The following is a 27,213-nucleotide window of genomic DNA, read 5'->3' on the forward strand; positions in this document are numbered from 1 at the left end:
TCATCCCAAAGGTGTTCTATCAGGTTGAGGTCAGGACTCTGTGCAGGCCAGTCAAGTTCTTCCTCACCAAACGCTCTCGTCCATGTCTTTATGGGCCTTGCTTTGTGCTCTGGTGCTCAGTCATGTTGGGACAGGAAGGGGCCATCCTCAAACTGTTCCCACAAAGTTGGGAGCATGGAATTGTCCTAAATCTCTTGGTATGCTGAAGCATTCAGAGTTCCTTTCACTGGAACTACGGGGCCAAGCCCAGCTGTTGAAGAACACCCCCACACCATAACCCCCCCCCCCACCAAACTTCACACTTGGCTCAATGCAGTCAGACAAGTAACGCTGTCCTGGCATCCACCAAACCCAGATTCATCCATCAGATTACCAGATGGAGAAGCGTGATTCATCACTCCAGAGAACACGTCTCCACTGCTCTAGAGTCCAGTGGTGGCGTGCTTTACACCACTGCATCTGATGCTTTGCTTTGTACTTGGTGATGTATGGCTTGGATGCAGCTGCTCGGCCATGGAAACCAACTCCATGAAGCTCTCTACACTGTTCTTGAACTAATCTGGAGGCCACATGAAGTTTGGAGGTCTGTAGAGATTGACTCTGCAGAAAGTTGGTGACCTTTGAGCACGATGAGCCTCAGCATCCACTGACCCTGCTCTGTCATTTAACGTGGCTGAGTTGCTGTCATTCTCAATCTATTCCACTTTGGAATATTTAGTAGAGAGGAAATTTCACGACTGGACTTGTTGCACAGGTGTCATACTATCACAGTACCACGCTGGAGAGCGAACCATTCTTTCACAAATGTTTGTAGAAGCAGTCTGCATGACTAGGTGCTGGATTTTATACACCTGTAGTCATGGAAGTGATTGGAACACCTGAATTCAATTATGCGGATGGGTGAGTGGATACTTTTGGTAATATAGTGTAAGTGTTAAGTAAAATTGTTAGGAAACTGAAATATTTATCTACACCCAGCCCTGAATGTCTATGAGGAGACGTTATTGTCAGTACTGAGACGAGAAAGCTTTTATAACAAGAAACATAAATCTTAAAATACAAAATGTAAATAAAAGTATGCTAAATAAGCCTTTAGTATGAGTGACTTTGCGGGTGTGGTCGTATAAAAGTGTAATCTTCAAAGATCCAACCTGGAGATTGGGGCTGACGTCGGGGTGGGGGTGGGGAGGCGTCTTCCTCAATCATCCTGAGGGAGGAAACAAAGCAGAGTGAGGAGTGAGGCTTCTCTGGTTTCTGTTGGTTCGGGACGTCTCCAGCTTATCTAGACTCTGAGGCCGCTTCCCGTCAGGTACAATCAGAGCTAGTTTCCCCTTATCGCATGACGTACGTCCACTCAGCCAGGCCCTGTGTTTCTTTAACCTTCTTGTGTTGCTGATGTTTTGCAAACTTGAAGCCAAGCTTTGGTCCAGGAATTTGTATGGGTTTTAAAATATCTAAACAAGTCTTACTTAAATGTGGCACAGCTTTGTTTGGAAGGATCGTCTACAAAATATGCAAGCAGAGGCTGGAGGTGCTTTTGTTGAAGGCAGAGATTTAGCTACTGACAACCACTAGCATCTCTGAGCTAGACATCAAAGAATCTTAAATAACATGTTAATATAAAGTCTTTATAATGTGCATGTGAGGTGGTGTTTTCAGATAAGAAAAAATAAAGAGTAAATGGGTAAAACCATTAAAGGCTGCCGGGAAGCAGTAGTTGTTCTAATGACAGTGGTGACACCTAGTGGCAGTAATATGAACTGCATACATTTAAACTACATTTAAAAGACATGACCATAGACTGGATGCCATGACAGCTCCTCAAAACTGAAGTCAAAGCATGTGGAGCTCCCCCTGATGGCTGGCTGCAGTATAGGTTTTATAAGCCCCACCCCCTCCATATTACTAGATGAGACTTGGGTCGAACTAATAAATTATTTTTCAGGGATGGTTTTTGTCATTTTAGGTCGTAAATATAATGCTGATGTATGTTCAAACTGGACATGACAGAGCACAGCTGGTCTTGGGCCAACCAGAGAATGTTAATAGCTAGCTTAGCATCATAACGCTTGTCTTGGGATGTTACTGACTTGCCTTGGGAACTCAGAATGCTCGTCACTAATGTAGGGAGGCAATAAACGTGTATTATATGTGTCGTAGACACTAGCTTAGTAAAGGAATGCTAGTATAGGGATGCTAATAACTAGAATTAGGAACTAGGGAGGTAATAAACATGTATTTTAGTGTTGTAGCCACTAGCTTAGCAAAGAGATGCTAGTCTAGAGAAGCTAGTGTCTAGCCATGGTGTTTATCTAAGGTTTTATTTGGTATGCGTTTGTTTCTCACCCATTCGTCTTCATCAGCTCCATCTCCTCCTCCTCCAGATTTCTGGGTGCCGCTGGCGTCGGACTTGTTGGCCATGATCTTGTCCGTCCACGAAGCGCCGGCTTTTTCGTCTCCAGCAAAGTTACACTTGGTCACTGTCTTGCCGTCCACTTTGGCCAAAGAGACTGGAAGGTGAGAAAGAAAGCAACTGATTGCACATACGAATGGTTTGAACACCCACATGACGTCACTTATAAAGGTTTCCTGATGTTTTGAAGCTCAGTGTGTCTCTGACTGTCGCCATCTTGGCAGTGCCTGACTCCACCTAACTCCCAGCTAATTCAAAAATGGTCAAAGAGGTGGAGCGTGAGTGGAGCCGAGGCTAATGACTGTTAGCAACCTGTAACTCAACGCTGCCATGCTAACTTTAAGCCTTGATATAATTTAAACAGGTGAGTTCTGTAAAAATTCTCCCTGGTATATGTTTCATGAACAGAAAATTTAGCGAAAGAGACCAAAACTGTATTTTGTTCCAGGTTGTAAACATGTTTATTTTTACCGTCAAGTGAGACACTTTAATATGGATGTCTATGGGGATTGAGTCGCTTTTCGTGGACGCTCTAGCGGACATACGTGGAACTGCAGATTTTCAGATTTCCCCATTCTTTTGACTTTTCAGTCTTTGAAAACAAATGAGGTGAAAAACTACCTTATTTTAAAGGTTTTTAAATTAGTTCACACGTTGACTAAATCAATTTTTTATATCTTTAAGTTATGTGATGTTAAGTAAGAGCCAGTCACAAAGACTCCTGGCTATAAATACATAAATGTCAACAATCCAAAGCACAACTATTGAATATCAAACGGCTGGATGATTCTCCTGAAGAGCGGATGTTAAACTCCCTTTGAGATCGAAACTGTGAAAGGAATCGGGAAAACAAAAAATCAGGTTTGATTTATTTCACTTCCTGCTGCTGCCGAGGTCAGCGCTGGGACAAAGCTTGACGTGAAGGCTGTGAAAACCAGGAAGGGGCCTCTGGCAACAAGAAACAAGACTTTAGTCTTCAGAGCAGTTGCTTTAAACTGGTGGCAACATGTCACAAAGAGTATAATTTTTATTTTAGGTCACAAATGTGGGGTTTGGCTTCAAACATATTTCCAGTTTATTTTAACCAGATGTATTTCTCCGTTATTTCGGCTTCAAGGGTCACGCTAGCTTTACAAATAAATGTGTTGCCAGTATCAGACTTCAGGTTTGTTGGGTTTTCACCAAACTGTAGTTAGTCGGTTACTAAAGCTTGATACAGCGACTGTAAATATTGATCAACAAGGTCTTGTCTTGTCTTGTCTTGGTATCGTGTTGTCGTCTTGCTCTTGTCTTGCATTGCATTGTTTTTGTCTCTTGGTGTCTTGGTCTCTCGGTCTCATCTTGGCCTCGTCTCGGCATGTTGGTCTCATCTCGGCCTCTTGGTCTCAAGGTCACGTCTTGGCCTCTTGTTCTTGTCTTGTTTTGGTCTCTTAGCCTCTTGTTCTTGTTTTGGCTCTTTTTCTCTGATTCTGGGTCTCTGGTTCTTGATCAGTTTTGGTGTCCTCTTGGTCTTGTCTTGATGTCTTGATCTTGGGGTCTTATCTTGGTTCTGGGTCTGTGAGCCTTGCTCACGCTTGGTCTCTGGTTCTTGATTGGTTTTGGTCTCCTCATGGTCTCTTGGTCTTGTCTTGGCTCTTCTTCTCAGGTTCTAGGTCTCTGGGTCTCTGGGTCTAGGCCAGGTTTGTCCTGCCCTCTTTGTCCTTTGGTGTCTTGGTCTCTTGTCTTGTCACTGAATAAGCAAAATGTTCAGACTGAAAAACGTCTCGAAACAATTGATGCAGGGAGTCTTTGGCAGGGAGCTATGAATCTTTACAACGGAGGTGGAGTGTGGATGACCCATTAATGGGAAGTACATGAGGCTGGGATGAACCTTAAATCAGTCTTCTGTCAACAATATAACTGACAGAAGGAAGAATGGAGTTGGTTAAGAAGTAAAAACAGGACTCACATATAAAAGGACTGTTTCCTCTGGTCTTCAGTCGTACTTCCTGTCCCGTTTCCAGCTCCGTTTTGTCCATCTCTGACTCCGGGTACCAGAAGGCCCAGGATCCGGCCGGTCGGTGCTTGTCGGTTATCTTTACCAGCTCTTCTTTGTTCACCATCGCAGACAGCTGCTCTTCTGACAGACGGTCCGACTCCCCTTTAGCTTCCACCTCTGTACAGACGGAAGACACACCTTTAAACCAATGTCTTAAGGAGAGAAGAACTATGGGATGACTACAACATGTTTGTTGTCATCTACTCACTGTAGGAGGACATGAGGAAGCCAGTGTTGACCTTTATGGTGTCGCTGAAGTTCGGCTCAACTTCCTTCCCGCTGGCATCGAACTTCCTCTGATGGATGCGACTGGGTTTGATGTAGAGAACGTAGAACCGGACCTGAAAGTGACACAAGACGAAAGAGATATCAAAACAATGTGTGTTTAGGCTCCACAAAATGCTGATGAGGACTTGAGCAAATCTTCTGGTTGTTTCTTTGAGTCATTTTTTTTGTCAAGACACAAGGTCCAATAATGGATATATAACATTTATATTAAAGTGTTTCACACAGAATTATTGTCAGCGTGATTTTATAATTCCAAAGTGTGCAGCTCTAAATTAACCCCAATCTACATCCATCCTGGCCAATCAGATCACAAGTGACCAACTTAAAGTGCAGGTGTGTCAGTCCACATGTGGAGGTGGTCTGGGACACATGTGACCTCCTTCCTTTGGTAATGTGAACACACAATGAGTCCTGGGTCACATTAAAGACCACCTACAGCGGTAGAACTAATTTGGACTACTCTGTAATAACTGCAGAGTTTGTCTGTAATAATAATCTCGAGCTAATCTACCATGTACAAAACTTGTTAAGTAAAAATTATGCAGCAAATTACGGACGAAATTGATAATATTGAAATAAAACAAGCTCAAAACCAACAGGAGGACGAAATCTGAAAGGGTGATGAGATAGATGACGTGCACGGCGGCACATTTTGATGTATTGGAGTCTGTAATATCCTAATTTTTGACTCTGATTTTGTAGTGTTCTGAACTCTTACAGTCAACTACAACTTTACTGTTGTACCTTTTGATTCTTGGCGTCGCAAATTGCATGTCGAGAGACATCCAGCAGTTGTCCTTCAAGAAGAACTCCAGGGCCACTGGGCAGGAGGAGAAAATAAACCAAAGGTTAAAAATTATTATACTTCCATATTTAAACGGGCATTCAGAGAATAATGTGCAAACAACTGTCATGAGAACAACTTGTGTTCTTGGTTCTCGTTGTCTTGCTGCATCAATGAGGACAAGCCGTCCTGGTCCAGATGCAGCAGAACAGGCCCAAACCAGGACATTAGCACCCCCATGTTTGATGGAGGGGTGAGGTTCTGATGCTGGAATGATGCAGTGTTGTTTCATCTCATTTAAACCAAACTATTCTACTTTGGTCTCATCTGTCCACTAAACATTGTCCCAATAGTCTTCTGGCTTGTCCACATTGACTGGAAACACTTCTGAACTCTAATGTGGCTTTGAAATTAACTTGTAATCCTAAAGGTTCACTTACTTTAGCACCTCTCTGATATGTAATATAAGATTTCTCTTTCATTTGTTTAACTGGGTTCTCTTTGTCTACTTTCAGGACCTGTGCGAAGGTGCGTTAATGTTTTGCGTCATTTCTATGCAGAAATGCAGAAAATTGGATGCAAATTTTTTTTTTTTTTAAACATCAGGTGTTTAAATAAACTTAAAGTCTTACTCCAGTGGGTCAGCTCTTTCATATCCTCAGTTGACTGTGCATTAAAACAGCTCGGAAAACTCCTGAAACTGATGTGAAGGCTTTAGAAGCTTCTGATAATAATCTGGAGGTGCACCTGTGAATTTATTTGAAGGTCTAGATTCAAAAACTTGGTGCCTCTTTGTTTGACATCATGGGGATATAGAGACCAGTCAAGCAAATTTGGACTTCCACAAGTGTCTGGTTCAACCTTGGAAGCAATTTCAAAATGCGTGATGTAACACACGTTTATCTGTGCAAAGAATAAGATACACCACGGGACCGTGCAGCCGTTCTGCTCAGGAAGGAGACTTGTTCTGTCTTCTAGAGATGGTACGAACAGTACAACTCAATCCCAGTCGAGTAATAGCGAAGGACTTTGTGAAGACACTGGAGGAAACGGGTTCCAAAAACATTTAATTCCAAGATAAAAACCTGACTGTGAAGCATGGAGGTGGCAGCATCATGTTGTGTTTGTAATTTGCTGCGGTAAGAACTGGTGCACGTGCAGAAAAATTGTTGCCACCGTGAAGAAGGAAGATTACATGGGTGTTTAGGAGCAACATCTCATCAGCCAATGGGTGCCCCAAATGTACCCTCAAGAACAATTTCCAAAGTGGACACAAAATGGTTTCAGGACAAAAAAAGTCGAGGTAAAGGAGTGTGCATCAATAAACAGGGACCTCAGTCTAAAAGAAAAATAGTGTTGGGGAAAGGAGGCTTTCAAACCAGACTCAGGAATGGATAAAAATTCCTGCAACTTTTTGTAAGAAATTTGTGGAGGGCTTGAGTTAAACCACTTAAAGGCAATGCAACCAAGATATTAGAACACCATAATTTTTATGTAAACTTCAACAGTATGTAAATATGTACTATGCAGGATTACTGAGCTCAGAATGCTGATAAATTAAAGAGTTGGAATCTGTGTATTCTTGCTATATTTAGTGAGCTGGATCCACTATATAATCACCCAAACTGTGCCGAATATACCCGAATCACATTTTACATATTAATAATTTGTAAGTGTGTAAAATAAACTTCTCTCCTCTATAGGCTGGGGAAAATAACACAAAAACGTGAGATTTTCCAATGGAGTTTGGTGCAGCCAGGAACTAAAGAGGTATTAAAAAGTCTTTGCGCTCGTACCTTTCGTACGCAGACGGAGACCAGACTCGGTCCAACTTCTCATTGTGCACCGGTTTGTTCTGTAGAGACGTGTCGTGATAAATGCGGCTCATCTTTTGAGAAGCTTTTTTCCCTTTCTCGAGATTTTAAATTTTTTCCCCGTTTCTGGATTTACTTCCTGTTCCTGGATGAAGTCGCGCGAGAGGTCCGATGTCCGACGGTCCGACAACCATAAACAGGAAGTCAGAAAAATCTTACATTTTAACGTATTAAAGTCAAAATTATAAGACAGCAACTAAAAATATCAACAAAAACTATTAAAATAATTACAAACTATATGTTTACATTTATATTTAACATAATTAAACTTTATTTCCAATCTATAGGCCTAAATTCATTGACTTAATTCTCTGGGAAATTAAGCTAAACACCAATAAACATGATAAAATTATTAAATTCTGTGACTTTTTTAACATTAAAACAGTGGTTTTTAAACATATTAAAGTAAAAATGTAAGAAAACTGTTGGTAGTAGCTCCGTAGGTGTGACTATGTGATATTTTTTTCCAACATATTTTGACTTTTTCAAAAAAAATGCAGGAAAAAAGTTTAACAGAAGCTTCCTGGATGCAACTATTTGATTGTTTTCCAGTTTTATATCAAAAAACACTCAACACATTTGGCCTTTTTCACTATTTTGCTGACAGTATAAGACTTTTTAACACGTTAACGTTGAAGAATTGCTTTTGAAGATGGTGTCAGGTCCATCCGTATGATTTTCAGCTTGCAAAGTGATTTTCATTGTGGTTTCTAAACGCAACAAGCAAAAACAATAAAAATATTACCAAAAACATGTATCGCTGTCCTCAGCGTGAAGATCGGTTAAGTATGGCTGTTTTCAAAGTGTTAACAGCATCAAATCACTGGAAACATGACCTCAGTGAAAAAAACTTCAGACCTAGACTAAATGATCACAAAGAGACAAATGTATAGAGTAAACATTGACTTCCATTTGACCTTCCTAGCAAGGACAATACAGCAACACACAAACAATACAGTCTATGTAATACATACTCCCAGAAAAAAGTTCCAACTTTCAGTCATATAAACTGTTTATCTCATGTCTTTCTGGCTCGTTTATCACCTCTTTGCATTTCCTCCAATCCTTCCCTGCGGCGCCTTAAAGGAGAGTCCTTGGTTCTCAGAGCTTGGATTGTGTTCAGGAGCCTGGTGGGAGGGCGGGAGTCCAGATCGTGGAGGGGGACTGTGGGGCTACATCCTGTCCCAGAGATCTTGCTGCTCGGGGAGATTCCTCGAGATTCTCGTCTACACATCTGCATGTAGGAAAACAGAATAATATACTGCCTGGCCAAAAAAAAAAAAAGTCACACACTCTCGTATTTCATTGGACCTCCTTTAACTTTGATTACATCACACATTCTCTGTAGCATTGTTTTGATAATGTTCTCCAATGTCACCAGATTTATTTCCATCCAGTGTTTCATTCATTTTTCACCAAGATCTTGTATTGATGATGGGAGAGTCTGACCACTGCACAAAGCCTTCTCCAGCACATCCCAAAGATTCTCAATGGGGTTAAGGTCTGGACTCTGTGGTGGCCAATCCATGTGTGACAATGATGTCTCATGCTCCCTGAACCACTCTTTCACAATCTGAGCCCCATGAATCCTGGCATTGTCATCTTGGAATATGATCCATTGATGGAATAACCTGGTCATTCAGTATATTCAGGTAGTCAGCTGACCTCATTCTTTGGACACATAATGTTGCTGAACCTAGACCTGAGCAACTGCAGCAACCCCAGATCACAGCACTGCCCCCACAGGCTTGTACAGTAGACACTAGGCATGATGGGTGCATCACTTCATCTGCCTCTCTTCTTACCCTGATGCCCCCATCACTCTGGAACAGGGTAAATCTGGACTCATCAGACCACATGATCTTCTTCCATTGCTCCAGAGTCCAATCTTTATGCTCCCTAGCAAACTGAAGCCTTTTTTTTCCCAGTTAGCCTCACTGATTAGTGGTTTTCTTAAGGCTACACAGCTGTTCAGTCCCAATCCCTTGAGTTCCCTTCACATTGTACATGTGGAAATGTTCTTACTTTCACTATTAAACATAGCCCTGAGTTCTGTTTTTCTTTCATTTGATTTCAAACGTTTCAGTGATTGCTGATCGCAATTTTTTCCGACCAAATTCCTTCCTGGAAGACAATGGTTTCCCCACTATCCTTCCAGTTTTTAATGATGCGTTGGACAGTTCTTAACCCAATTTAGTCGTTTCTACAATCTCCTTAGATGTGTTCTCTTCTTGATGCATGCCAATGATTTGACCCTTCTAGACTGCATTGTTTTGAGTAAATGTTTAATCCGTTTCTTAGGACTAAACCAAAAATGGCTGTCAACACTGACACTGCTTCAAGTGCAGCACTAAATCCTTCAAAACGATGCTGACATTTGTACAAGAACACCCATGAAAGAAACCACAGGATGAGGATAATTATACAATTTAATGAACACGTGAACAGTGGATTATCTTCAGTCGGCTTCAGTTCAAACTGCTTGGCCTGTAAAGAAGAACACCATTAGATAATATAGATTAGACTTTGAAAATCTGATCTTATCTAAAGAGTGTAGAGACCAACCTACGCCATGTTCCTCTGTTGCTGCAGACACCAAGAGATCATTTTCCTAAGACAGATCCTTCAGGAAATAATGGCTTGAACTACAAGCCATTACCCATATCCTGGTCAAAGAAGGCTCAAGGTCATCCCTTGAGCCTTCATTGACAGGAACACTGGTTCCCTGTGGCCATGTAGCACTGGTGAAATATTTGATGTTGACAGGGCTATTGAGCAGAGCAACACTCCCTGTTGAACCAGGTAACCAGTTGATTTGTTTGAGGAAGGAAAAATCTTCTTTGGAGAAACGCTGATGGCACATGAACATTTAAAAGGATCGACTGAACGCCATTTGGGGCAGACGCGTTACAAAGTTTAGAGTTTGACACAGGAGCAGGCCGAGCAGTTTGAGATGAACTTCCTGAAGGACTGGCATATTGACTTTCTTGACCTGGACGGTTACTGCTGTAGGAGTTAGTCGTTTGTTGGCTGCTGTCGTTGGAATATTGTTTGTCCGTTTTGGGGCTTTGCCTGAATGCAGTCAAGCAGCTCAGTGAGTTGATTCAAAACATGAGACCTAAGCTTGGAAAGCTGCCATGTTCCTTCCAGAGTAACCATCATGTTGTACCGTCAGATCTGCAAAGTAGTAGTTCCGTCCATCAGCACCATCATCCAGGTCAACATTAAGTTTATGACTGAGGGTGCTTCTAATCATAAGTAATTGGAACAGTAAAACCGAAGTCAACGGTTGGCTTGTCAGGGTTGTATGAAGAGCTTGACTTTTTCTGTTTTACAGAACTTTTGTCAGTATCAGGCTTGTTGAAAATGGTCTGGACCTGAAAACTTGTTGGTCTGTATAGCGCACCAGAGCCTGTGAAAGGAACCTTCAGGTTAAGGTCCAAGGTTCTGGGCTGCATTGGTTGATAGTTTCTCAGTGGAGGAGACATTCCTTGCTGCCATCTGGAGCCAATGTCAGATGATGGTGTATTCTGTACCTGGGCACTGCGGGGGGCTCCCAGAAACCTCCCCAGAGGCTTTGGCCCTCTGGGATCAACCTCATCGTGAGGAACACTTGGCCGCCAGCTTCTAGGGGACACCCTCAGAGACTGGACGGACTGGAAAGGGCGACGATTCCCATATCCGAGTAATTCTTGTGGCTCCCCTCCTCCACCCTGCCAGGATTTGGGAAGCTGAAAACTTCTACCTATACAAATAAAAGTTGTCGGAGTTGGACTTCAGCAGGACTTTTTAAATCATTGCTATACAACCACGTTCATCAAGCATTGTTCAAATGGAATAAGGTAAGCCTTCATGCTGTGGTGTCCATTATGTTTAACCTTACATTTATAAAATGAAAGTTTTGGCAGGAAATAAAAGTTGGCAATTGTGTTTAAATTTCTCTCACCCCTATGCCTGCAGTAGATAAAGTAATTCTGACAACTGGGAAACTACAACTCTCTTCAGACTTAAACCAGATCAGTGCTCAACATGCCTCAGGAGAAACTTTACTACATTTGTACGCCTTGCACAGGCCTATCCATTTTATGTCATATAGACATTTCTCATGTACATAACCCCATAATGGAGATCATGTTTTGCTTCTAAAACCCATTTGAGCCCTACTGTAAAGCAGCACAAGAGATTTTAACTGTGGATGTTTCCATACGGTTCCAACACGTGCCTTTACAACTTGTCAATTCAGAAAACAGTAAAGATGTGACCTTACCACTTGGAAAAGCTAAGGAGTGGTTCACCTCACTTAACAAGCAAGCCAGCAATATTCTGTGAAGCATGTGCAAATATTGATTAGAGTCAAGAACAAAGTATTCCACAACAATTCACATAACAACCTTTCTTAAAAGTAATTCCCATTTAAACCTGGTACCTTGTAATCAGGAACCCAGCAGCCATGACTGCTGCACTCAAAGCACACCTTCACAAACCGTCGAGCTACAGGTCTCAAGCTGGACTGTGCATCACTACCTTGCAGGAGTTTAACTTCCACTAGAAAACACACCACTGGCTCCAAGATATACTCAGGTGTTATCAATCATACATTTCTAATGAGGAGTTCAGCTGAGGCAGCCAAGAGGACGAAAGCCCACAAAGCTCTGGCTCACACAGGTGTGACCACTTGATGTGATTGGTCTGGCAGAGCAGCTTTATCTCATTTTGAGAAATGTAATTCTAACTGAAGGAGCTGATCGTTTTCAATGATGCGTTTCCTTAAATCTGATGATGTGTCTGGTCAGTTTTTTTTTTTTTTCTTGTGCAGGACTTTTTTCACTCAAACTTGTGTAAAATCTAAAACGCTGCAGTGACTCCTTTTAGATTTCGTCCCATATTTTCAACACAGTCCTGTTTTGGGAAACATGATGTTCAAAAAAAGAGACTGACTGTGCTTTTTAAAGCTCCCACCTCCACACTAAATCTGCTTTAGTCATATACTGATCAGCCACAACATTATGACCGGATGACATTATAACGTTGACCATCTTTTTCAACAGTTCAGTGTTCTGCTGGGAAACTTCTGGACCTGGCATTCATTGGTGTGGATGTTACATAGACATGTAGCACCCACCTAGACCAGACCAGGCACCCCCACCCCATAGCAATGACTTAAACATAATAATTTCAAGAATAAGCAGAATTTAAAAGAATGAAGACTGGCATATTGAAGAGCAAGTCTGACACTGTAAGTCATACCCTTGCAGTGCAGATGTTTATAAGTGTACTTGTTGTATTTTATATGTACCTCATCCTGTTCACCTTAAACCCAACAACACACTGAGCAACAAACAAACTTGTTCAAGGAGATTATTGTCCAAAAAAAAAAAAAAAAAAATGGAGTATTTTGTCCCTCATACAAGCATTGGTGGTTCAGTGGTAGAATTCTCGCCTGCCACGCGGGAGGCCCGGGTTCGATTCCCGGCCAATGCATTCACATCTTTTACTGCTTCATAGCTATGACTAAAGGCATGTGTTCCAGCTGTAAACACAAACAAATTTGTTCCATGATGCACCACAACTTATGCTTCACTCATTCTCACTTTGACGTACAAAGAGGGTCTCCCCAGGACAGAACTGCTCCAAATCTGCAACGTTCTGCAAGGTTTCAGTGTTCAGGAGGTTCCTTCTACAGCGTGAGGAGGGTCTGTCTGGATGAGGTGGAGGCTCAAACCACAAAATCCATTTGACATCCAAAGAATATTTGTTGTGCCTTCATCCTGTGAGTTATTTCAGCAACTCAATGAGAGTTTCTCAGAATAGTGGTGTGAGTTTTCACTTCGTTCAAATGCATTAAAAAAAAAAAAGTAAATACAATACAAAAAACAACAAATCAAAATATACATCTCAACTTCTTCTTATTTCATTTGTCATGTTAAAATGTAATATTATGTTTTCAATAAACTGAAATATACAGTCAAGGATTTCTCAGTTTTGGTGTGAATCATTTTATATATAGTAAATGTATAGAGGTATTACCTTTAGTGAACTTCATCTATTGTTGTAATATCACAGCTGTCACATTAGTGGGTATTGTATTTTCAACTCTTGTGTACAGAGCATTCATTTAAGATTTACACATCTAAGTGATTATCAACACTTTTTAAATTCAGTTTCATTTATGTTGCATCAATAACGATCAAGACGTTTTAAAGAACCAGAGAGTCTGAGTCCCCCAGCAGCCTGGGCCTATAACTAACTGAGGATTCTGGGTTACCCTTTAAGCCTTTTTGGAGTCACATAATGGACAGTTTTGAACTATGAAGCAACTTTTTACAAATAAAAGTGTTTATTGGGAATCACTAAAGTGCGTTTAAGACCTTTTATTTCTACCATTTATCATAGCTTGAAATTATTCTGAGAAACTCTCATTGATTAAAAAACAAAGTGTATTTATTTAGTTGTCCTCATTGATTCTGAGCTGTGTTTTAGTGTTAATGCATTTTCACTGGACCAAACTATCACGGTGAACAACACTGCTGAAATAACTCTCACAGGATGAAGGCACAACAGTTTTTTGTCCGGTTTCAAGAAAGGACAGCTGTGCCTTTTCATGTCATCTCAACAAATCTTAAATAACTCGAGGAACCAGGAAATAAGTTCTACAGCTGAACGATCAATGCAGTGTTTGAGGGCTAAAATGGATCAACCTGTTTGACAGATGTGCTCTAATCAAATTACCTTGTTTGAAGAATCAAAAGTAGCCACCAGTGCTTTGGTTGGGGTGAAAAATGGACCAATGTGCACGCCGGGCAAAGGCACAACAAATATTCTTTGAATGTCAAATGGATTTTGTGGTTTGAGCCTCCACCTCATCCAGACAGACCCTCCTCACGCTGTAGCAGGAACCTCCTGAACACTGAAACCTTGCAGAACGTTGCAGATTTGGAGCAGTTCTGTCCTGGGGAGACCCTCTTTGTACGTCAAAGTGAGAATGACTGAAGCATAAGTTGTGCTGCATCATGGAACAAATTTGTTTGTGTTTACAGCTGGAGCACATGCCTTTAGTCATAGCTATGAAGCAGTAAAAGATGTGAATGCATTGGCCGGGAATCGAACCCGGGCCTCCCGCGTGGCAGGCGAGAATTCTACCACTGAACCACCAATGCTTGTATGAGGGACAAAATACTCCTTTTTTTTTTTTTTTTGGACAATAATCTCCTTGAACAAGTTTGTTTGTTGCTCAGTGTGTTGTTGGGTTTAAGGTGAACAGGATGAGGTACATATAAAATACAACAAGTACACTTATAAACATCTGCACTGCAAGGGTATGACTTACAGTGTCAGACTTGCTCTTCAATATGCCAGTCTTCATTCTTTTAAATTCTGCTTATTCTTGAAATTATTATTTGAAATTATTAGGTTTAAGTCATTGCTATGGGGTGGGGGTGCCTGGTCTGGTCTAGGTGGGTGCTACATGTCTAAGTAACATCCACACCAATGAATGCCAGGTCCAGAAGTTTCCCAGCAGAACATTGAACTGTTGAAAAAGATGGTCAACGTTATAATGTCATCCGGTCATAATGTTGTGGCTGATCAGTATATGACTAAAGCAGATTTAGTGTGGAGGTGGGAGCTTTAAAAAGCACAGTCAGTCTCTAAAAGGAGTCACTGCAGCGTTTTAGATTTTACACAAGTTTGAGTGAAAAAAGTCCTGCACAAGAAAAAAAACAACTGACCAGACACATCATCAGATTTAAGGAAACGCATCATTGAAAACGATCAGCTCCTTCAGTTAGAATTACATTTCTCAAAATGAGATAAAGCTGCACTGCCAGACCAATCACATCAAGTGGTCACACCTGTGTGAGCCAGAGCTTTGTGGGCTTTCGTCCTCTTGGCTGCCTCAGCTGAACTCCTCATTAGAAATGTATGATTGATAACACCAGAGTATATCTTGGAGCCAGTGGTGTGTTTTCTAGTGGAAGTTAAACTCCTACAAGGTAGTGATGCACAGTCCAGCTTGAGACCTGTAGCTTGACGGTTTGTGAAGGTGTGCTTTGAGTGCAGCAGTCATGGCTGCTGGGTTCCTGATTACAAGGTACCAGGTTTAAATGGGAGTTACTTTTAAGAAAGGTTGTTATGTGAATTGTTGTGGAATACTTTGTTCTTGACTCTAATCAATATTTGCACATGCTTCACAGAATATTGCTGGCTTGCTTGTTAAGTGAGGTGAACCACTCCTTAGCTTTTCCAAGTGGTAAGGTCACATCTTTACTGTTTTCTGAATTGACAAGTTGTAAAGGCACGTGTTGGAACCGTATGGAAACATCCACAGTTAAAATCTCTTGTGCTGCTTTACAGTAGGGCTCAAATGGGTTTTAGAAGCAAAACATGATCTCCATTATGGGGTTATGTACATGAGAAATATCTATATGACATAAAATGGATAGGCCTGTGCAAGGCGTACAAATGTAGTAAAGCTTCTCCTGAGGCATGTTGAGCACTGATCTGGTTTAAGTCTGAAGAGAGTTGTAGTTTCCCAGTTGTCAGAATTACTTTATCTACTGCAGGCATAGGGGTGAGAGAAGTTTAAACACAATTGCCAACTTTTATTTCCTGCCAAAACTTTCATTTTATAAATGTAAGGTTAAACATAATGGACACCACAGCATGAAGGCTTACCTTATTCCATTTGAACAATGCTTGATGAACGTGGTTGTATAGCAATGATTAAAAAGTCCTGCTGAAGTCCAACTCCGACAACTTTTATTTGTATAGGTAGAAGTTTTCTGCGTCCCAAATCCTGGCAGGGTGGAGGAGGGGAGCCACAAGAATTACTCGGATATGGGAATCGTCGCCCTTTCCAGTCCGTCCAGTCTCTGAGGGTGTCCCCTAGAAGCTGGCGGCCAAGTGTTCCTCACGATGAGGTTGATCCCAGAGGGCCAAAGCCTCTGGGGAGGTTTCTGGGAGCCCCCCGCAGTGCCCAGGTACAGAATACACCATCATCTGACGTTGGCTCCAGATGGCAGCAAGGAATGTCTCCTCCACTGAGAAACTATCAACCAATGCAGCCCAGAACCTTGGACCTTAACCTGAAGGTTCCTTTCACAGGCTCTGGTGCGCTATACAGACCAACAAGTTTTCAGGTCCAGACCATTTTCAACAAGCCTGATACTGACAAAAGTTCTGTAAAACAGAAAAAGTCAAGCTCTTCATACAACCCTGACAAGCCAAGCTTTGAGGGTGGTTTTACTGTTCCAATTACTTATGATTAGAAGCACCCTCAGTCATAAACTTAATGTTGACCTGGATGATGGTGCTGATGGACGGAACTACTACTTTGCAGATCTGACGGTACAACATGATGGTTACTCTGGAAGGAACATGGCAGCTTTCCAAGCTTAGGTCTCATGTATTGAATCAACTCACTGAGCTGCTTGACTGCATTCAGGCAAAGCCCCAAAACGGACAAACAATATTCCAACTACAGCAGCCAACAAACGACTAACTCCTACAGCAGTAACCGTCCAGGTCAAGAAAGTTAATATGCCGGTCCTTCAGGAAGTTCATCTCAAACTGCTCGGCCTGCTCCTGTGTCAAACTCTAAACTTTGTAACATGTCTGCCCCAAATGGCGTTCAGTCGATCCTTTTAAATGTTCATGTGCCATCAGCGTTTCTCCAAAGAAGATTTTTCCTTCCTCAAACAAATCAACTGGTTACCTGGTTCAACAGGGAGTGTTGCTCTGCTCAATAGCCCTGTCAACATCAAATATTTCACCAGTGCTACATGGCCACAGGGAACCAGTGTTCCTGTCAAAGGAGGCTCAAGGGATGACCTTGAGCCTTCTTTGACCAGGATATGGGTAATGGCTTGTAGTTCAAGCCATTATTTCCTGAAAGATCTGTCTTAGGAAAATGATCTCTTGGTGTCTGCAGCAACAGAGGAACATGGCGTAGGTTGGTCTCTACACTCTTTAGATAAGATCAGATTTTCAAAGTCTAATCTATATTATTTAATGGTGTTCTTCTTTACAGGCCAAGCAGTTTGAACTGAAGCCGACTGAAGATAATCCACTGTTCACGTGTTCATTAAATTGTATAATTATCCTCATCCTGTGGTTTCTTTCATGGGTGTTCTTGTACAAATGTCAGCATCGTTTTGAAGGATTTAGTGCTGCACTTGAAGCAGTGTCAGTGTTGACAGCCATTTTTGATTTAGTCCTAAGAAACGGATTAAACATTTACTCAAAACAATGCAGTCTAGAAGGGTCAAATCATTGGCATGCATCAAGAAGAGAACACATCTAAGGAGATTGTAGAAACGACTAAATTGGGTTAAGAACTGTCCAAGGCATCATTAAAAACTGGAAGGATAGTGGGGAAACCATTGTCTTCCAGGAAGGAATTTGGTCAGAAAAATCGTGATCAGCAATCACTGAAACGTTTGAAATCAAATGAAAGAAAAACAGAACTCAGGGCTATGTTTAATAGTGAAAGTAAGAACATTTCCAAATGTACAATGTGAAGGGAACTCAAGGGATTGGGACTGAACAGCTGTGTAGCCTTAAGAAAACCACTAATCAGTGAGGCTAACTGGATAAAAAGGCTTCAGTTTGATAGGGAGCATAAAGATAAATGAAACTGAATTTAAAAAGTGTTGATAATCACTTAGATGTGTAAATGTTAAATGAATGCTCTGTACACAAGAGTTGAAAATACAATACCCACTAATGTGACAGCTGTGATATTACAACAATAGATGAAGTTCACTAAAGGTAATACCTCTATACATTTACTATATATAAAATGATTCACACCAAAACTGAGAAATCCTTGACCGTATATTTCAGTTTATTGAAAACATATTACATTTTAACATGACAAATGAAATAAGAAGTGGAGATGTATATTTTGATTTGTTGTTTTTTGTATTGTATTTACTTTTTTTTTTTAATGCATTTGAACGAAGTGAAAACTCACACCACTAAAGTGGGCACACTGTAAACCCGGAATTTGTTTGTAATTGAACTTTTAAGTTATCAATTATTCTTTTATGTTTTTGAAAAAAACTTTCACACCACTAAACCGTATTAGTAGTTTCTAATATTCCACGGGAATGTGCAGTGAAATAAAGTTCAGCAGCGATAACTTGATATATTAGTTGTTTTTTTTCACAGCATATATGTAATGATGTCGCTAAATATTCTACTCTATACTCTGTGCAATGCATTTTACTTTATTCGTCCAGATCCCTTACATTAATTTCAAATTGGAACTTGTGTTGTCATTTTACCAAAAGACTCACGAGCCATCTGATGACGTTGGTCCTCAGAGGACTTCCTATTCTCCTCGGAGACAACCCAGCAGATTTCTACAAGCCTGGTTTTGTAAGTAACCTTTTAATTTCTAAAAAAATATCTTAACTAACCCATTATGGGTTGACAGTTCCTGTATTTGAGAAAAATTGTGAGCATAGTTTTAAACATGTTCTTTACTGATGCTAAAAACTTAGTTGTGCAGTTCTTTCCAGCTTCTTCGGTTGATCTGTATGTTTAATCAACTCCAGCAGTCAACCAACCATCCCTGCCTTAATGCATCTGACCTTTCTCGTGATTAAATTATATAGCTTAATTTCTCTGATGGTTATTTAATAACAAATGCCATGATTGTCCTCTCATATCAACAGGACTCTGATGATGATGCCTTCCAGCACCTGGACATTGGGATCATCCTCGTTGCAAGGGAAGGTGCTGTACTCCAACCTTCCCTCCACCTCAGTCCAGCTTCAGTGAAATTCATAATTGAGGGACAAGTTGTGTGTTCACAAAAGTGTTAACTTGCAATCTTCTAGAAGCTCAGGGCTCCATACTCTTGCTCAGGTGATTTAATATAGTTGATTTACAACAATTGATCTGTACTTTTTATAGCAAGTTAAAGTTTTAGGATTCTATCCCATTTTAATGTGTTTTGAACTTCAGACAAAAACTAAATAATCACAAAGAGACAAATGTTTAGAGTAAACATTGACTTCCATTTGACCTTCCTAGTAAGGACAATACAGCAACACATAAACAATACAGTCTATACAATACATACACCCAGAAAAAACATTTAATACCCGTACTGTTCATTGATTCACTGTAAAAAGTTCCAACTTTCATTCATATAAACTGTTTATCTCATGTCTTTCTGGCTCGTTTATCACCTCTTTGCATTTCCTCCAATCCTTCCCTGCAGCGCCTTAAAGGAGAGTTCTTGGTTCTCAGAGCTTGGTTTGTGTTCAGGAGCCTGGTGGGAGGGCGGGAGTCCAGATCGTGGAGGGGGACTGTGGGGCTACATCCTGTCCCGGAGATCTTGCTGCTCGGGGAGATTCCTCGTTTCCTCAGATCACACAGTTTAGTCTGTTGTTCATCAGAGGTCTGTTCCCCTCTACGCGTCTGCACGGAGGAAAACAGAAAAGTCTTTACAGTCACTGCAGTTCAAACACAAACCTCTTCACTACAGCTCTCGTCATAATACCGTGCTTGAACAAGTTTAAAATATGACAAAGGAGCTAATAAAAAAAAAAAAAAAGTGGAAGAAATCTCCCTCATACAAGCATTGGTGGTTCAGTGGTAGAATTCTCGCCTGCCACGCGGGAGGCCCGGGTTCGATTCCCGGCCAATGCATCCACATCTTTCACTGCTTAATAGTTATGACTAATGGCATGTGTTCCAGCTGTAAACACGTATAAACTTGTTTCACGATGCAGCACCACTTATGCTGCACTCATTCTCACTTTGACGTACAAAGAGGGGCTCCCCAGGACAGAACTGGTCCAAATCTGCAATGTTCTGCAAGGTTTCAGTGTTCAGGAGGTTCCTGCTACAGCATGAGGAGGGTCACCATTCATAGCTTCTTCAGTTCTAAGGGACTGGACTCACAAAAAATTCTACAAGTCCAGTTGCCTTTTTTGAAACTTTTCTGGATGTACCATGACCTGGATGACTGAGAACCTTCACACACACAGAGGCTCAAACCACAAAATCCATTTGACATCCAAAGAATATTTGTTTTGCCTTTCCCTGGCATGCACATTGGTGGTTACCTTTGATTCTTCAAGCAAGACAATTTGATTAGAGCGCATCTGTCAAGCAGGTGTCTCAGTTTTTGCCCTCAACCACCGCATTGATCGTTCAGTAGTAGAACTTCATACATTCGTGCTGTTGAGCGTGTTGGTCAAATTTATCTGGCAACCCACGCAATGGTGGCAACTATGCTGTTTGTGTAACAATACTTGACTCAGTGACTTGAAATATTATTATTGAATATTGTTTAAAAAAAAAAAAAGGGGAAAAAAACCTCCCTCATGCAAGCATTGGTGGTTCAGTGGTAGAATTCTCGCCTGCCACGCGGGAGGCCCGGGTTCGATTCCCGGCCAATGCATCCACATCTTTTACTACTTTGTAGCTATAACTGAAGGCATTTGTTCCAGCTGTAAACAAACTTGTTCCACGATGCAGCACAACTTATGGAGTGGCCCATTTTTGCCCTCAAACACCACATTAATCTTGAAATAATTGAAGATTTGTTGAGAGAACATGAAAAGACACAGCTCTCCTTTCTTGAAACCGGAAAGTGGAAAATGTAGAAAGTGTGAAATGTTCTCTAAACAAATCTTCAATGATTTGAAGAACCAGGAAAGAAGTTCTACCACTGAACAATCAATGCAGTGTTTGAGGGCAAAAATGGACCAATGTGCACGCAGGGCAAAGGCACACTGAATATTCTTTGGATGTCAAATGGATTTTGTGGTTTGAGTCTCCACCTCATCCAGACAGACCCTCCTCACGCTGTAGCAGGAACCTCCTGAACACTGAAACCTTGCAGAACATTGCAGATTTGGAGCAGTTCTGTCCTGGGGAGCCCCTCTTTGTACGTCAAGGTGAGAATGTGTGCAGCATAAGTTGTGCTGCATCGTGAAACAAGTTTATACGTGTTTACACCTGGAACACATGCCTTTAGTCATAGCTACGACTGCGGTAAAATATGTGTATGCATTGGCCGGGAATCGAACCCGGGCCTCCCGCGTGGCAGGCGAGAATTCCACCACTGAACCACCAATGCTTGCAAAGCGCATAACAAGTGACCTCATCGGTTCCCACCATTGACCTGTCTATGCTGTGGTTGAGGTTGCGCTGTTTTGTCCAGTTTTTCAGCTTGACAAATGTGTGAATGAATGTTCTCTCAACAAATATTTAGTAATTTAAAAAGAGAGATCAGGAGCGAGAATTCACCTGAGACGGGTCGCCTGCTTCATTCCCTGGAGTTTCTCCAGACGTTTGATCGCTCTCCTCATCAGTACCTGGAAAGACACGAGTGGTCACGCACACATCTGGAAATCTTTTAGTTCGACAACGCAGCTTAAATTGTGAGATTTTAGACACATGAAAGTCAGTGTAATGTTTACCCATGGAGTAGCGTCCTAGCTGGATATTAAGCCAAATGTTTCGTCTCTGAGTCCAGCTTCCTGGAGCCTCCACCTCGTACAGACGCTCCCGATGCTCATCGTGCCGTTGCAGGAACCTCCTGAACACTGAGTTGCACACAGGGTTGCATTCTTTTACAAAGGAAGTTTAAAATAAAAGATGCCTGAGCTGCATTGAACCTCTTAAGCTAAGAAATTAAGAGGGGAAGGAAGAGAGTTGGACCTGCCGCCATGCTGGGTGACAACGGAGAGCTAACTCCCAGAAACTCCTCTGTGGAGAATGAGGAGCAGAAATCTTCCAGCATCTGAAGGCCGAAGCCTCTCCTCCTGCAGCTCCTCCTCACCAACACTGTGTCCAGGACAGGCAGCAGGTAGCAGGAGCTGCTCCAGCCGTCACACAAGCTGCCTGAAACGGTGGAAAACCAGAGTTACCGCTTTAAGTCTACGTCAAAACCATTACAAACACTGTTGGTTGGTGTAGTCGTCCAGTGAATTTTCCAGCGCCATTTAACTTTCTTAAGCAGGGGTGTCAAACATACAGAGGATGTAATCTGGCCCGTGGCATGAATTTGCAAAGTGCAAAATACGGAAGATTACCGGTATTTGGGAAGGTTCATCAAGTATATGGAATGTCCTATGTTCAACATGGTTCCTGAACGCACCATAGTCCTGTGTTGTCAATCTGTTTGATTAGCTAGTTAGTGATGTTCAAGTTAACCTACCAGGTAACCAGGCTGGTGGAGCCGAGAGGAAAGAGACGGAGCGAGAAAGAAAGTCACCTCTAAAACTTAGTCAAAATAAATAAAATTGCACTAAAAAATGTTTTGTAAAAGTATAGCTAATTAAATGTAGACATTTTCATAATGTACTTGTTCTTCTTTGCACCAAAACGAAGGGAAACATTTGGAGTTGTCCTAATTTATAGGTTATTATACTATTATGTTACTGGTCCGGCCCGCTTGAGATCAAACTGGGGCTGTACGTGGCCCCTGAACTAAAATGAGTTTGACAGGGTTCAGACTTAAACAGAGAGGTCCCTGGAGCTGATGTACCAAGGGAATGGCCCAGAGGTACAGTGATGCTGGAGTGAAAAGGGCAGACTATCACTGGATGGACAGGTGAGAGCAGTCCAAAGCAGGTGATTTCTAAATCACGTTGGAAGACATTAACCTGTTCCTAATTTGTCCACTGAAGAGCTGCAGACATGACACAGCGCTGAGACCCAGAACTAAACAGAGGACGACAGCGGTGAGATGTTCTTGAGAAATTTCAGGTTGTTCATAAAATATTTTGTAAAAGGATAGTTCATTAAAAGTTTTCTTAATGTACATCTTTGCACTAAAACAAAAGGAAAACTGTGGATTATGCTCTTGTGTTACTGGTCCGACCCCTCGAGATCAAACCGGGGCTGTATGTGGCCCCTTGAACTAAAACGGGTTTGACACCCCTGATCTAAACTCCAGTTTTTGAGCCAAAGCACAACATCAACTGGAGATGGATGTTTTTAAAAAACAATGCTTGTAAAGTGCAGTGAAAACACAAGAGGACTCAAAAATGTTGAAAACAACTCCTCAACCAGAGACCCTGAAGCCCAGATTGACCCTGGTTCCTGCAGGTCGAAGAACAGCTGTAGGAACGTTTCAGTTCCCTGGAAAAACTCCCAAATATTACACAAGTAGAGCAGAAACAGCCTCTGGCTACTGCCTGCACGTTGTCTGCTCTGGTCCTCTACTCTCAAGTTATTTCCATCAGCAGTGATTCTCTCATAAACAGGTGTAAATAATCAGCTGACACATTTATGGACATTGTCTGTGAAGGTTTTCAGTCATCCAGGTCTACAAAAAAAGAAAAAGCTAAAACCAAGGTAACTGGAGTTTTCTTTAAGACATGTCATCCAAGTGGGAGGTTTTTATTAGGAACATGTGTGAGTGAGTCTGTTTACAACCAGATCCTCACCTGTGATTAGAGGATTAGTGATTAGTGGTCTTTAATGTGACCCAGGACTCATTGTGTGTTCACACTACCAAAGGAAGGAGGTCACATGTGTCCCAGACCACCTCCACATGTGGACTGACACCAGACGTTAACCTGAACACTCGTCCCCCTTCCATCGAACCTTTGTGTTTGACGGTGTAGAAGCCGACCGCCCGGCTCTCCCTCCACAGGACTTTGCAGCACTCCGTCCGGGGGTGTAGAGAGAACAGCGCCGCCTCCCGTGAAGGCCTCTCCACCACCTGACTGAGCAGGAACACGATCACCCTCTCCATGATCGACTGCACCTGTGGAAGACATCATTCATTCATTCATCTTCTGTAACTGCTCGTCCTGTGGAGGGTCGCGGGGGGGCTGGAGCCTATCCGAGCTGTCATTGGTCTAGAGGCGGGGTCCACCCTGGACAGGTCTCCAGTCTATCACAGGGCTAACACAGAGAGACAGACAACTATTAGGTTCATCACCAATGAACCTAACCAGCATGTCTTTGGACGGTGGGAGGAAGCTGGAGGAGTAAGTTGGCTGATTTCTATGAATTCGGTTAATGTAAGGCTTTCTTTAATTTACTTTTAGAGCTATTGAGTTAAAATATTATTAGTTTATTTTCATTATAAATTGTCCTATTTTCTTCTTTGTTCCTTTGAATGTTCTTCATATCAGTTCATAAACCATCTGTTAAAACCTGTGCAAAAGGTTTTATATGAATAAAATGTAAATCAAAAGGTATAAACCTTTTACGAAGGGCTCGTCCAGGATTTGAACCCGGGACCTCTCGCACCCGAAGCGAGAATCATACCTCTAGACCAACGAGCCAATTGAACAATTAACACTTTGCTGTCCATCGTCAGAAATCAAATTACAGCACACATTCTCTGTAGCATTGTTTCAATAATCTTCTCCAATGTCACCAGATTTATTTCCATCCAGTGTTGCATTAATGTTTCACCAACATCTTGTATTGATGATGGAGAGTCTGACCACTGCACAAAGCCTTCTCCAGCACATCCCAAAGATTCTCAATGGGGTTAAGGTCTGGACTCTGTGGTGGACAATCCATGTGTGAAAATGATGTCTCATGCTCCCTGAACCACTCTTTGACAATCTGAGCCCCATGAATCCTGACATTGTCATCTTGGAATATGATCCATTGATGGAATAACCTGCTCATTCAGTATATTCAGGTAGTCAGCTGACCTCATTCTTTGGACACATAATGTTGCTGAACCTAGACCTGAGCAACTGCAGCAACCCCAGATCATAGCACTGCCCCCACAGGCTTGTACAGTAGACACTAGGCATGATGGGTGCATCACTTCATCTGCCTCTCTTCTTACCCTGATGCCCCCATCACTCTGGAACAGGGTAAATCTGGACTCATCAGACCACATGACCTTCTTCCATTGCTCCAGAGTCCAATCTTTATGCTCCCTAGCAAACTGAAGCCTTTTTTTCCAGTTAGCCTCACTGATTAGTGGTTTTCTTAAGGCTACACAGCTGTTCAGTCCCAATCCCTTGAGTTCCCTTCACATTGTACGTGTGGAAATGTTCTTACTTTCACTATTAAACATAGCCCTGAGTTCTGCTGTTGTTTTTCTTCCATTTGATTTCACCAAACGTTTAAGTGATCACCAATCACCATCAATCAGGATTTTTTTCCGACCACATTTCTTCCTGGAAGACGATGGTTCCCCACTATCCTTCCAGTTTTTAATAATGCGTTGGACAGTTCTCAACCCAGTTTTAGTAGTTTCTACAATCTGCTTAGATGTTTTCTCTGCTTGATGCATGCCAATGAGTATCTATCTATGAGTAACAGATATCTGAGCCAAGTTACCAAAACCATGCCGCTTCTGGATTCAGTCGAGGTTCGCAAGACGTCATCCAAACGCCACCACTTCCCGTGCAGGTATACAGCCACAACTGGAAGGAAACATTACAGCAGAAAGCATTAGTCTTTTACCAGCGTGCAGCAGAGTTCTGAGAGAGCAAAGTGTGTTTAGTTTAAAACCTTGTGTGTGATCGTCTGGAGGGTGAAGAGCCAGCACTGCGCATGTAGGCTGGTCATCTCCAAACAGCTGCAGCTGGCTCACGTTCGTTGCCGTTATCGCCACCTGAGCAGACAAGAAGACGACGATGTGGTGCTGTTAAACTGGACTGAATTAAACACTAAGGAGTTTATGTTATTTAGCCTAGCTCGCTGACTACTATGTCAGAATATTTGGAACAAAACACAGCCTCCACAATGAAAAAGCAGACAAATCAACATCTCTCTCAGTTATTTGAAACAAAAGCTTCACGGAGACTAGATCTAGTGCAGGACTGTTATATTAGAATGAATTCACTAGTGGATATCCTTCATAGCAAATAATTAGTTGATTAATTGACTAAATAAGCCACAGATTACATTTGCAGTCTTACACAACTTCCTATAATAGTGCTGATTAGCTCATTTCAAGACTTTCAGTTCACATAGAGTGTACCTTTGAGGTCTGTGATGACTGAAACCACTCATCATTCCCAGACTCCAGAGAAGAGAGATAGTGTTCGGATGCAGATGCCAGGTCAGAGTCTTCCACAGCTGGCAGGTCCACGGGGTACATGACCTCCAGGAGGGAATACAGCTGTTTCAGGAGCACTTACACATTTACAACATGTTTGTTAATATGCTAATATGACACCTGGGTTCTTGGACGTGAGTGCATCAGCAGTGACTGGGGTACCAAAGCAACACAACATTCACAACTGGCTGTTTTGTCCAGTTTTGTAGCACAGACTTAATGCCCCTGCACCAGATTCCATTTAAATAATGCACATTTAAAGCTGCACTGCTTCATCAAACAGGGAATATGCAGCAGAACATAACCCATGGTGTCTGTAAAGCTTTGTGGTAACATCGGCTAACATCGGCACTTAACTTATTTTGATTAACCAAACTTTAATTGTGCATTAATACTGGTCATCCAGTGTGAAGCTTTATATCTATTGATACGAGATGTTTGGGGAAATAGTGTTCATTTAAAGATTAAAAGGCTACAAAAAAAACATTATAAACCACAATTTGTTGGTTATTTTAAAATATTTTACGCAATATTTTTCCGAACTAAACTGGACTGGTACGTCGTTTGTTGACAGTCTGTTGTGAACTTTGACCGGCTAGCTTAGCAATGCTAACACAAACTACACGTCAACACTTTATAAAACACGCTATTAGCTTGATTTAATAAAGCGAAGCGACTAAAAGACGTACTTTATGTTGTCAAAAAAAGAAGCTGCATTGAGCGCTACCTGCCAGTTTTGAGTCCACCTCAGCGTCTTCATTCTTTGCCCTGCAGCGCCATCTCCTGATCACAGAGAGACTTCCTCCT

General features: G+C 41.8%; 2 protein-coding genes and 2 long non-coding RNA genes across 6 annotated transcripts; 1 reads left to right on the plus strand and 3 right to left on the minus strand.

Moving 5' to 3' along the window:
- Positions 1-311: 311 nt before the first annotated feature.
- On the minus strand, positions 312-7,476 carry arpin (actin related protein 2/3 complex inhibitor). Of its 2 annotated transcripts, XM_084555419.1 has the most exons (6): positions 7,320-7,476; positions 5,484-5,559; positions 4,660-4,792; positions 4,362-4,568; positions 2,347-2,510; positions 312-1,207 (listed from the first exon to the last, which is right to left on the minus strand). In XM_084555419.1, exons 1-6 carry the CDS (start codon positions 7,409-7,411, stop codon positions 1,199-1,201), a joined length of 681 nt encoding a protein of 226 aa, XP_084411545.1. In that variant the 5' UTR covers positions 7,412-7,476; the 3' UTR covers positions 312-1,198. The 2 variants fall into 2 exon arrangements, with proteins under 2 accessions (XP_084411545.1, XP_084411544.1); XM_084555418.1 differs by lacking the exon at positions 312-1,207 and having other exon boundaries at positions 1,813-2,510.
- A 2,332-nt stretch (positions 7,477-9,808) lies between these two features.
- On the minus strand, positions 9,809-13,184 carry LOC311495093. The gene is made up of 4 exons (XR_014699305.1): positions 11,824-13,184; positions 11,665-11,720; positions 9,963-11,142; positions 9,809-9,884 (listed from the first exon to the last, which is right to left on the minus strand). It is a non-coding gene; the product is annotated as an uncharacterized lncRNA (long non-coding RNA).
- A 569-nt stretch (positions 13,185-13,753) lies between these two features.
- On the plus strand, positions 13,754-17,655 carry LOC311495094. The gene is made up of 4 exons (XR_014699306.1): positions 13,754-15,486; positions 15,590-15,645; positions 16,167-17,346; positions 17,425-17,655. It is a non-coding gene; the product is annotated as an uncharacterized lncRNA (long non-coding RNA).
- A 1,913-nt stretch (positions 17,656-19,568) lies between these two features.
- Positions 19,569-27,212, minus strand: fam169b (family with sequence similarity 169 member B; the record flags this gene model as incomplete). 2 transcript variants are annotated; one of them, XM_084554417.1, is made up of 9 exons in its annotated part: positions 27,134-27,212; positions 26,329-26,451; positions 25,857-25,959; positions 25,683-25,768; positions 23,973-24,135; positions 22,080-22,262; positions 21,839-21,964; positions 21,666-21,733; positions 19,569-19,826 (listed from the first exon to the last, which is right to left on the minus strand). In XM_084554417.1, the coding sequence occupies exons 1-9, from the start codon at positions 27,164-27,166 to the stop codon at positions 19,569-19,571; spliced, it is 1,143 nt and encodes a 380-aa protein (XP_084410543.1). In that variant the 5' UTR covers positions 27,167-27,212. The 2 variants fall into 2 exon arrangements, with proteins under 2 accessions (XP_084410543.1, XP_084410542.1); XM_084554416.1 differs by having other exon boundaries at positions 21,666-21,964.
- Position 27,213: the final 1 nt, after the last annotated feature.

The sequence above is a fragment of the Chelon labrosus genome (assembly GCF_963514085.1).
Source record: "Chelon labrosus genome assembly, chromosome: 11".
Classification (NCBI taxonomy): Eukaryota; Metazoa; Chordata; class Actinopteri; order Mugiliformes; family Mugilidae; genus Chelon; species Chelon labrosus.